The sequence below is a fragment of the Balaenoptera acutorostrata genome, chromosome 19, assembly GCF_949987535.1.
Source record: "Balaenoptera acutorostrata chromosome 19, mBalAcu1.1, whole genome shotgun sequence".
NCBI classification, from domain to species: Eukaryota; Metazoa; Chordata; class Mammalia; order Artiodactyla; family Balaenopteridae; genus Balaenoptera; species Balaenoptera acutorostrata.
In genome coordinates this window covers 50,701,983-50,712,584 of record NC_080082.1, presented here as the reverse complement: position 1 = coordinate 50,712,584, position 10,602 = coordinate 50,701,983, and the positions used below count along the sequence as shown (strand labels likewise).

Genomic DNA, 10,602 nt, shown 5'->3' with positions numbered 1-10,602 from the left:
CCCCGCTTGCCACAACTAGAGAAAGCCCTCGCACAGAAACGAAGACCCAACACAGCAAAAAATAAATTAATTAATTAATTTTTTTTAAAAAAGAGCCTCTTATAAAAAAAAAAGACCTTACCTATCAATATATACTTTAAATGTAAATGAAATAAATTATTTAATCCAAAGATAGTAGAGTAGCTGAATCAATCAGTAGAGTAGTTGAAGGGATTGAAAAACAGATCCAACTTTTTGCTACCAACAAGAGACTCACTTTAAGGATATCCATAGGCTGAAAGTGAAAGGATGGAAAAAGATATCCCATGCAAATGGTAACCAAAAGAGAGCTGGGATGGCTATACTTATATCAGACAAAATAGAATTTCAGTTGAAATCTTTCACAGAGAATAAAAAAGGTCACTATTATGATGTGGCCAATTCTTAAAGAAGATATAATAATTGTAAATATATATGCACCTAACATCTGGGCACTTAAATATATAAGGCAAATATTAACAGAACTGAACAGAGAAATAAACAGTAATACAGTAGTAGTAGGGAACTTCAATACCCCATTATCAACAATGGATAGTTCATCCAGACAGAAAACACTACAGAACAAATGAACATAACGGACACACATAGAACATTCCATCCAACAGCAGCAGAATAAATATTTTTTCTCAAGAACACACGGAACATTCTCCAGGATAGATCATATGTTATGGCACAAAACAAATCTTAACACATTTAAGAAGCCTGAAATCATATCAAGTATCCTTTTGACCACAATATTATGAAACTAAAAATCATTAACAGGAGGAAAATTGGAAAATTCACAGATACATGAAAATTAAACACACTCCTTAACAATCAATGGATCAGAAAAGAAATCAAAAGGGAAATCAAAAAGTATCTTGAGAAAAATGAAAATAGAAGCAAAACATACAAAAGCAGATGGGATAAAGCAAATGCAGTTTCAAGAGGGAAGTTTATAGAGATAAAAGCCTACATTTTTTTAAAAAAGAAAGATCTTAAGTAAACTACCTAACTTTATGCCTTAAGAAACTTGAAAAAGAAGAATTAAGGCCAAAATCTGCAGGTGGAAAAAAAGATAACATTAGAGCAGATATAAATGAAATAAAGACTAGAAAGACAATAGAAAAGATCAATAAAACTGAGTTGGTCCTTTGAAAATATGAAGCTGAAAAACTTTTAGCTAGTCTAATCAAGTAAAAAAGAAAGATAGGACTCAAATAAATGTTATAAACAAGAGAGAAGAGTTCCAATATTGCAGAGCAGGCAATGAAGAATTTGGAGCAGAAAGGCAGTAAATAGTTGGTACAATGTTTATAAATCCCTCTAATACATTAAAATTAAATAAAAGTAGGCTAAATGTGGACTGATGAGAACATCATGAATCTTGGATTATGATTAATCCACTTTTGTCCAAAGAATTTTAAAATTTTAATTCCTGGAAGAATACAAAAGAAGTGACAGCTATAGTTACCCCTGTGTAGGGAAAGCAGATGGTTATAGGACTAGATATTAGGGAAGATTTTATTTTCAAGTTATTTTGGGTAATTTTTGAATTTTTATAGTATCTGTTTTTATTTCCCATTTTTTTAAACTACAAAATTAATGTAACATCAGAACATACACACACTTTCATGGTTGGGAATCTACCAATAGAAACATAAGAATGACAATCTAAGAATGTTTATTGCACGATCATTTCTGGTGAAAAAAGAAGTAGAAACAATTTGAATGTCTACAGTAGGGAATGGTTCAAAATACTGGCATACATCCCATACTAGAAATATTCTGAAACTTTAAAAAGAATGAGTCAGATCTACAGTATTGACCTCGGAAAATGTCCATGATTATTTAAGTGTAAAGGGCAAAATGCCACGAAATATGTCACTATGGGGGTAAAACCTTTCACAGACATGCAATAAACCCTTCACATGTGCAGATATGCTTGAGCACGAAGAAAGAAGCAACACACACACATATTGGTTATTTCAGGGATTTGTGGGAGGGGAAGAAATTGTTTTCATTTTATTTCTGCCCCACTTCACTGGTTTCAGTGAAAACAAATAGTTTTATAAAATTTATTTCCAGTACTGATCATTACAATAATTCAGAAACAGCACTGATACCAGAGCAATTTTCCTTTTAATAACTTTTCCATTTTCCCACTTGAAAAAAAAAAGAGTTCAAAGATTACTAAAATAAATCAATACTAATGAAACCCAGTATTTTACCAACATTTTCCTTAAAGAAAAAAAAAGTATATCTCCAAAAATAATTTCATGATGCTAGACTAGGATGGGGAGAGAGGAAAATTTACTGAAGTCTCAACCGTATGAAGTGTCTGATGTACATTAAATTGCAAGCCATCATTAATGGCCTTCCCACATTCATATGGTTTCTTCCCAGAATGAATTCTCTGATGGTGTGAGAAGCTCGAATGATAGCTAAAGGTCTTTCCACATTCCTTACATTCAAAGGGCTTCTCACCAGTATGAATTCTCTGATGTTGAATAAGGTGTGAATGAAGTCTAAAGGCCTTACCACATATCATACATTCATGAGGTTTCTCACCAGTGTGAATTATCTGATGTCTTCTGAGGTGTGAGCACTGTCTGAAAGTCTTCCCACATTCCTTACACTCATAGGGTTTCTCACCAGTATGAATCCTCCGATGTAGAGTAAGTTGTAAGCCATCACAAAAGGCCTTCCCACATTCACTACATTCATAAGGTTTTTTGCCAGAATGAATTTTCTGATGGTGAGAGAAGCTTGAGTGATAGCTAAAGGCCTTTCCACATTCTCTACATTCATAGGGTTTCTCACCAGTGTGAATTCTCTGGTGTATTGTAAGGTGTGATCGATGTCTGAAAGTCTTTCCACATTCTTTACATTCATAGGGTTTCTCACCAGTATGGAGTCGCAGATGTTCAGTAAGTTGAAAGCCACGAATAAAAGCCTTCCCACATTGCTTACATTCATAGGGTTTTTCACCAGTATGAAGTCTCTGATGTTGAGTAAGCTGTGATCGCTGCCTAAATGCCTTCCCACATTCCTTACATTCATAAGGTTTCTCACCAGTGTGAATTCTCTGATGTAGAATAAGTTCTGAGCCATAATTAAAGGCCTTCCCACATTCTTTACACTCATAGGGTTTCTCATGAGTATGAAGTCTCTGATGTATGGTAGGGGATGATCGATGCCTGAAAGTCTTTCCACATTCTTTACATTCAAAGGGTTTCTCACCAGTATGGAGGTGCAGATGTTCAGTAAGTTGAAAGCCACAAATAAAAGCCTTCCCACATTGCTTATATTCATAGGGTTTTTCACCAGTATGAAGTCTCTGATGTTGAGTAAATTGTGATAGCTGCATAAAGGCCTTCCCACATTCCTTACATTCATTGGGTTTCTCACCAGTGTGAATTCTCTGATGTAGAATAAGTTCTGAGCCATAATAAAAGGCCTTGCCACATTCTTTACATTCATAGTGTTTTTCACCTTTATGAATTCTCAAATGTTGTATAAGTTGTGAGCAATGAATAAAGGCCTTCCAACATTCCTTACATTCATTGCATTTGTTACTATTTTGAATTCTCTGTTGTTTAGTAAGGTATGATGTATCAACTGTTTCTGCACATACCTTACATTCAGGAAGTTTTTCTTTAGAATGAGTTTTGTGATGACTAAAGAATAAATGGTAACTGAAGTTTTTTTTACATTCTTTACATTCAAAGATTTTCTGTCTATTATAAAATTCCTGAGTGAACAAAATATGTTGGCTAAAAATGGGCATGTGTTCATGGTTGATAATAAATTGCCTGAAATAGCCCTTCTGTTTTCCCTGTTGTCTCTCAAACTGACTTTTGCATGCCCAAATATCTCTGAAAGTGGATTTCTCAGGACTATGGCTTTTAAATGGTTCCATGATAGCCCATTGGGATGATTCTGTCTCATAAATGTTTCTTTTTGGAGATAACTTCTTGGACTCACACTTGGACACCAAGTCTGAAAGATAAGAAACACATTTTAATTGCTAGTTTTGTGTTACAAAAGAAATGAAATATCTCTGGTAAAAAAGAGAGAGAATTGAAAATAATTCACATAAGAAATGAAAGGCTTGGGGAGCTCTTAAATACCATCATGCAATTGAATGAAAATAGAGTAAGGAGAATGCAAAGAAATGAAAGCTCATGAAAGAAAAGTGAGGGAGTTAATTAACAAGTCAAGTCAGTGGTTCTGAAATTTTGATCCACTTCAGAATCACGTTGGGAATTTGTTGTAATTATGGATGTTTACAAAACATTCTAGATCACCTGAATCAGAGTCTACGAGAGTCTGTATGTTTTAACACTCTCCACCAGGCCAAAGGATTATGTGCTATCTGCTAGTTGTCCCCAAACATCTATTATTCCCCTTTTGTACACTGATTGAACCCTTGGTTTTTAGTTGAGAACAGGCTGCCCAATATAAACATTGCACTTCCCAGGACCCTTTGCAGCAGAACATGCCATGTAACTGGATTCTGCCTAAAGAAATGCAGAAGTATTATGTAGTAGCTTCTGAGAACTTTTTTTTTATTATTTTTAAAATTTTTTATTTATTTATTTTTGACTGCCTTGGTCTTCATTGCTGCCGTGGGCTTTCTCTAGTTGCGGTGAGCGGGGACTACTCTTCATCACAGTGTGCGGGCTTCTCAGTGCGGTAGCTTCTCTTGTTGCAGAGCACGGGCTCTAGGTGCGTGGGCTTCAGTAGTTGTGGAACGCGGGCTCAGCAGTTGTGGCTCACGGGCTCTAGAGCGCAGGCTCAGTAGTTGTGGCGCATGGGCTTAGCTGCTCTGGGGCATGTGGGATCTTCCCAGACCGGGGCTCAAACCCGTGTCCCCTGCATTGGCAGGCGGATTCTTAACCACTGCACCACCAGGGAAGTCCTGAGAACTTTCTTAAGAGTCAGCTTGCCCACACCCTATATCCGTTATTCTTCTGATTCCTCAGCAAAGCCAGCTGCAATGTGCATTTGATGTCATGTCTGTCACAGATGGTTTTGCAGAACAGAGTTGCCACTCCAGCCTGGACTTTAATGAAAGAGAAAATTAACCCTCTATATAGTTTAAACTACAATTATTTGGGAGTCTCTGTCACATACAGCCAAACCTATATCCAAACTAATACAGCCTTCCATTGAACTGTTTGAGACCAACAGCTACATAAAGCATTCTATGTTAACACAATTTATTTTTCCATTTTCCTAATGATGATCATTTGGGTTGTTTCCAGTTGTTGGCTATCATGGTTAGTACTGCTATCAACATCCATGCACATTTCTTTTGGTGGAAACAGGACTCCTTTCTGCTAGGTGTGAAATTACTGCATCAGATGATATGCATTTGTTCAGCTTCAGTTGACACTATGCAACAGTTTTCTAATTTACAATTCCATCAAACTCTAAAAGAGTTCCTGTTCTTCATATCCTCAGCAACACTTGTTATTGTCAATCTTCTTATATTTAAGCATCCTGGCAGATGTGTTGTGATACTGGATTGTGGTTTAATTTGTAATTTTGCAGGCTGAATACTTTGCCATATGTTTATTGGCCAACTGGATATCTTCTTTAATAAGTTGCCTATGTCCATTTTTATTAATTTTTTGGGCAATAAAATACATATAAAATCCACCATTTTAACCATTTTGAAGCATACAATTCAGTAACTTATAGTACATTCCCACTGTTGTGCAACCATCTGATCTCTAATTCCAGAATATTTTCATCATGCCAGAAAGAAACCTCACACACATGATCATGTTCTATTCTCCTCCCTCCCCCACCCCCAGCAACCACCAATCTGCTTTATGTCTCTGAATTTGTCAAGAAATTTCATAAATATGAAATCATACAATATGTGACCTTTTGTCTCTGTTCTTACTCAGTATGTTTTCAAGGTTCAATGATGCTGTAGCACGTACCAGTATTTCATTTCTTTTTATGGCTGAGTTATATTTTATTGTACAGATAACCATATTTTGTTTATCCATTCTCCAGTTGAGGGACATTTGGGTAGTTTCTGGGTTGTATTTTTCTTTTTGATTTGTAGGAATTCTTAATTTATTCTGGATATAACCAACTACATAATGCAAGTATCTTTTCCCACTCTGGGGCTGGCCCTTTCACTCTCTTAATACTATGTTTTGATAAACAGAAATTCTTAATTTTAAGGTAGTATAATCCCAAGTTCATAAAAATATACTCATATAATCTTCTAGAAGCTTTTACTATTTTACCTTTCATATTTAGATCTATAATCCACCTAGTGTGAGGTAGAAATCAAGATTCTTATTTTTCAGTAGATATCAGCACCACTTACTGAAAAGACCATCCTTTCCCTGACTCTGTGTTGTATCAAATGACTTTGTTTGTTAGTCATTTTCTCTGTAATCCACTCCAATAAATATTTCAACTCCCATAGCTCTGTTGAAACATTTCTAGCTAAAGTAACTAACAAAATTACTTTACCAAAATCAGTGCTCAAATGCCAGTCAACACTCTATTTGACTCATTAGTAGCATTTGACACAACTGATCAATCCCTTTGCTTCCTGTATACCATATTCTCCTGGTTATCCTCCTACCTCTCTACTTATATTCAGTTCCCCTTAATGCATTCTCCTCCACTTCCTGACCTCTAAATATTGGAATGTCCCAGAACTCTGGCTCTGGCCAGCCCTCAATCTACACTCTTTCCCTTAATAGCAGTCTGGCTTAAATACCAATCATATAATGCTAAGTCTTAAATTTATACCTCTAAAAAAATTTTTTTAATTGTGATAAAATATGCATAACATAAAATTTACTATCTTACCCACTTTTAAGTGTTTAGTGCAGTAGTGTTAAGTATGTGCACACTGTTGTGCAACCAATCTCCAGAACTTTTTCACCTTGCAGAACTGAAACTCTGTACCCATTGATAACTCCCCATTCTTCCCTCTTCCAGTTCCTGGCAACCACCATTCTACTTTCTGTTTCTATGGATTTGACTACTCTAGATACCTCATACCACTGGAGTCATACAGTATTTGTTGTTGTTTTTCTGAACGTGACTGACTTATTTCACTTACCATAACGTCCTCAAGGTTCATTCATGTTGCAGCATGTGTCAGGATTACACACACACACACACACACACACACACACACACACGACCACCACCACCACCACATTTTGTTTCTCCATTTGTTTGTTGATGAAACCTAGATTGCTTCTACCTTTTGGCTACTGTATGTAATGCTGCTAAGAACATGGGTGTACAAGTATCTGTTTAAGTTTAAGTTCGTGCTTTTAGTATATATCCAGAAGTGGAATTGCTGGATCATATGGTAATTCTATTTATAATTTTTTGAGGAACCACCATACTCTTTTCCCACAGTGGCTGAACCATGTTACACTCCCGCCAACACAAGGGTTTCAGTTTCTCCACTGCCTCACCAATACTTGTTATACTTGGTTTTTGACTGTAGTCATCCTAATGGGTGTGAGGTGATATTTCACTGTAGTTTGGATTTGTATTTCCCCAGTGGCTAGTGATGTTGAGCATAGTTTCATGTGTTTGCTGGTCATTTGCATATCTTCTTTGAAGAAATATCTATTCAAATCCTTTTCTCATTTTTAAAATTGAGTTGTTTGGTTTTTTGTTTTTGGTAGGAGTTCTTTATATATTCTGGATATTAACCCCTTATCAGATATGTGACTTACAAATATTTTTTCCTATTCCATAGGTTGTATTTTCACTTTATTGTGTCCTTTGATGTCTATACTTCTAGCTTTTATCTTACCCCTAAGCTCCATATTTATCATCTAATTGCCTAGTTGAAATCTTCATGTAAATATGTAATAAGTACCTCAACCATAACATGTCCAAAGAGAACTTTCAAATCCCCTTTTTAGATTCATTCCTACTCCAGCTTAACCCATCTCAGTAAATGCAACCATCTTTTACCAATAGGTTAAGCCAAAAGCCTAGTTTTTTTCTTCTTACTCAACTTATAGTCTATTAGCAAGCATGGTCAACTTGTTCTTTAATATATATATAATGACATAATCATCATCACCACTTCTATCACAGTCTAAGCTACTATTGTTATACTACTGCAGTAACTCTCAAATTGGTCACCTGCTCTCTTTCTTGTTCCACTAAACACATCATATCTTAGTGACAACACATAACTTTTGCTCTTAAATGCCTCTAATAGTTTCCCATCACATTTAGGAAAAAAAGATTCTTATAATGCTCTATAAGGTCCTATATCCCCTGGGCTCTCTCTACCCCTCTTACCAAAACGTGTAGGATGCAACTAAAGCCACATTTAGAGAAAAATCTACGGCCTTAAATGCAAATAGAAAAAAGAAATTCTTAAAGTGAATCATCTAAACATCTATTTCAAGAAGTTAGAAGAAGAATAGCAAACTGAGACCTCAAAAAGTAGAATAAAGTAAAAAACAAAGATAGGCAGAATAAATAAAACAGAAACAAATATATAATAGGATTTCTGGCAAGACTGGTCAAGAAAAATAGACTACCTTACAGATTAAACGTTAATTACAAAGAAAAAAAATACAATGGAGTAACCTAGCAAACACCACCCAAACCAAGTGATCAAAGGTAACAACACTAATGATGGGACAGAATGACATTATGTGCCTCTTTATATAATACACTGAGAAAGATATGTCACCAATGCAATAATCCTGCCAAAAATGTATAGCCCGAATTTAATCTGGAAGAACCAACAAACATACTCTAATTGAAGGACATTCTATAAAAGTGGCCAGTATTCTTCAAAAATACCAGCCATAAAATCCAAAGAAAGGCTGAGGAACTTTTCAGATTAAAGTAAAGAGAAATGTAATGTGAGATCCTGAGTCAGGTGAAAAGGACAATATTTGGATAAGTAGTGGAATATAATACAGACAATAAATGAGACAATAGATTTGGATAAATGTAAAATTTCCTGAATTTATGAAATGTAAGAGAATATCCTTCCTATTAGGAAAGATAACTATTTAGGGTAAAGAGACTTAAATGAAATAATAAGGCAAATATGGCAAAAATATTACCAACTGGTGAATCTAGGTGAACAGCATATGGGAGATATTTTTGGGGTTATTTTGCACCTCTTCCATACGTTTAAAATTAATTCAAAATAAATTTTTATTTCATAAAAGACAGAAAAGGTACAAATAACCAATCTTAGGAATGAAAAGGGAAATATCATTACAAACAAAAATGCATCCCCTTATAGAGTTATATTCTACTGGGATAACATCTAATAAATGATTAGTAAATGAATTAGTAAGTCAGATGGCAAAAAAATGTTATAGAAAAATAAAGAGGAAAAGAGATACAAAGTTATAATGGAAGGTTTGAGATATGTGGCATCAATTTTCCTCCAAAAAGACTGCAGACTAAAGGTATCAGCTTTACCTCCTGAGAGGCTGGAAACTAAAGGTCAGCCACATGGGTAGCCAACAAGGAGCCCCAATAAAAATTCTGGACACTAAGGCTCAGGTGAGTTTCTCTATTTGGCAATATGCCCAAATGCATATTGTTACACATAGTTGATGGGAAAAGTTAGCACTGTCCATGACTCCACTGGGAAAGGACAATGGGTAGCTCCACACTTGGCACTCTCCTAGGCTCTGCCCTATGTACTTCTTCCCTTGGCTAATTTTAATCTGTATCCTTTTGCTGTAATAAACTGTAACTGTGAGGATGATAGCTTTCAGTGAGTTCTATGAGTCCTTTTAGTGAATTATCAAATGTAAGGGTGGCCTCGGAAACACTTGAAATTGCAATTGATGTCAGAAGTGAGGGAAGACTCCTGTAGACAGCTCCCTCTAATTTTCACATGAGACCATAATAAAATCAAATTATAAAAGAAAGACAACAAGAAAATCTCCAAACACCTTCAAATAACACACTTCTAAATAATCTATGGGTGAAATTAAAAGTCTCAAAGAAAAAAAAATTTTTGAAGGATTATAAAGACATGTATATCCTTTATATACATGGATACATATATATATAATTATATATAGATAATCCACCATAATGATAATAAGAACACCACATATAACTTTACACTCATAACTTTGACATCTTAGAAGAAATGTACCAATTCCTTGAAAATCACAAACTACCAAAACTCAGCCAAGATGAAATAGGTAATCTGAATAGTCCTATAACTATTATAGAAATGGAATTTATAATTTAAAAGAAATCCTGAAAAAAGAAATATCCAGGTCCAGATGGTTTCACTGGTGAATTTTACCAAACATTCACATCAATTTCTTCCAAGAAAGGATGAAAAGGGAACACTTTCCAACTTACTTTATGAGGCCATTATTATTCTTATACCAAAACCAGGCAAAGGCAGCATGCACACGCACACGTGCACACACACACACACACACACAAAGAGAAAACTACAGGCCAGTATCTCCCATGAACTTAGATGAAAAAATCCTGAATTAAATTTTACCAATCAAATCCAGAAGTGAATAAAAGGAATAATATATCATGACTAAGTGGAATTTTTAC

The 10,602-nt window shown here is 35.1% G+C and overlaps 1 protein-coding gene across 1 annotated transcript in view; it reads right to left on the bottom strand.

Moving 5' to 3' along the window:
* Positions 1-1,930: 1,930 nt before the first annotated feature.
* ZNF461 (zinc finger protein 461) overlaps positions 1,931-10,602 on the bottom strand; it is a 133,613-nt gene continuing 124,941 nt past the window's right edge. Inside the window, exon 7 of the mRNA XM_057533284.1 lies at positions 1,931-4,020. Coding sequence (XP_057389267.1) covers positions 2,309-4,020 — 1,712 coding nt within the window. The 3' untranslated portion in view covers positions 1,931-2,308. The remainder of the gene's footprint in view (positions 4,021-10,602) is intronic.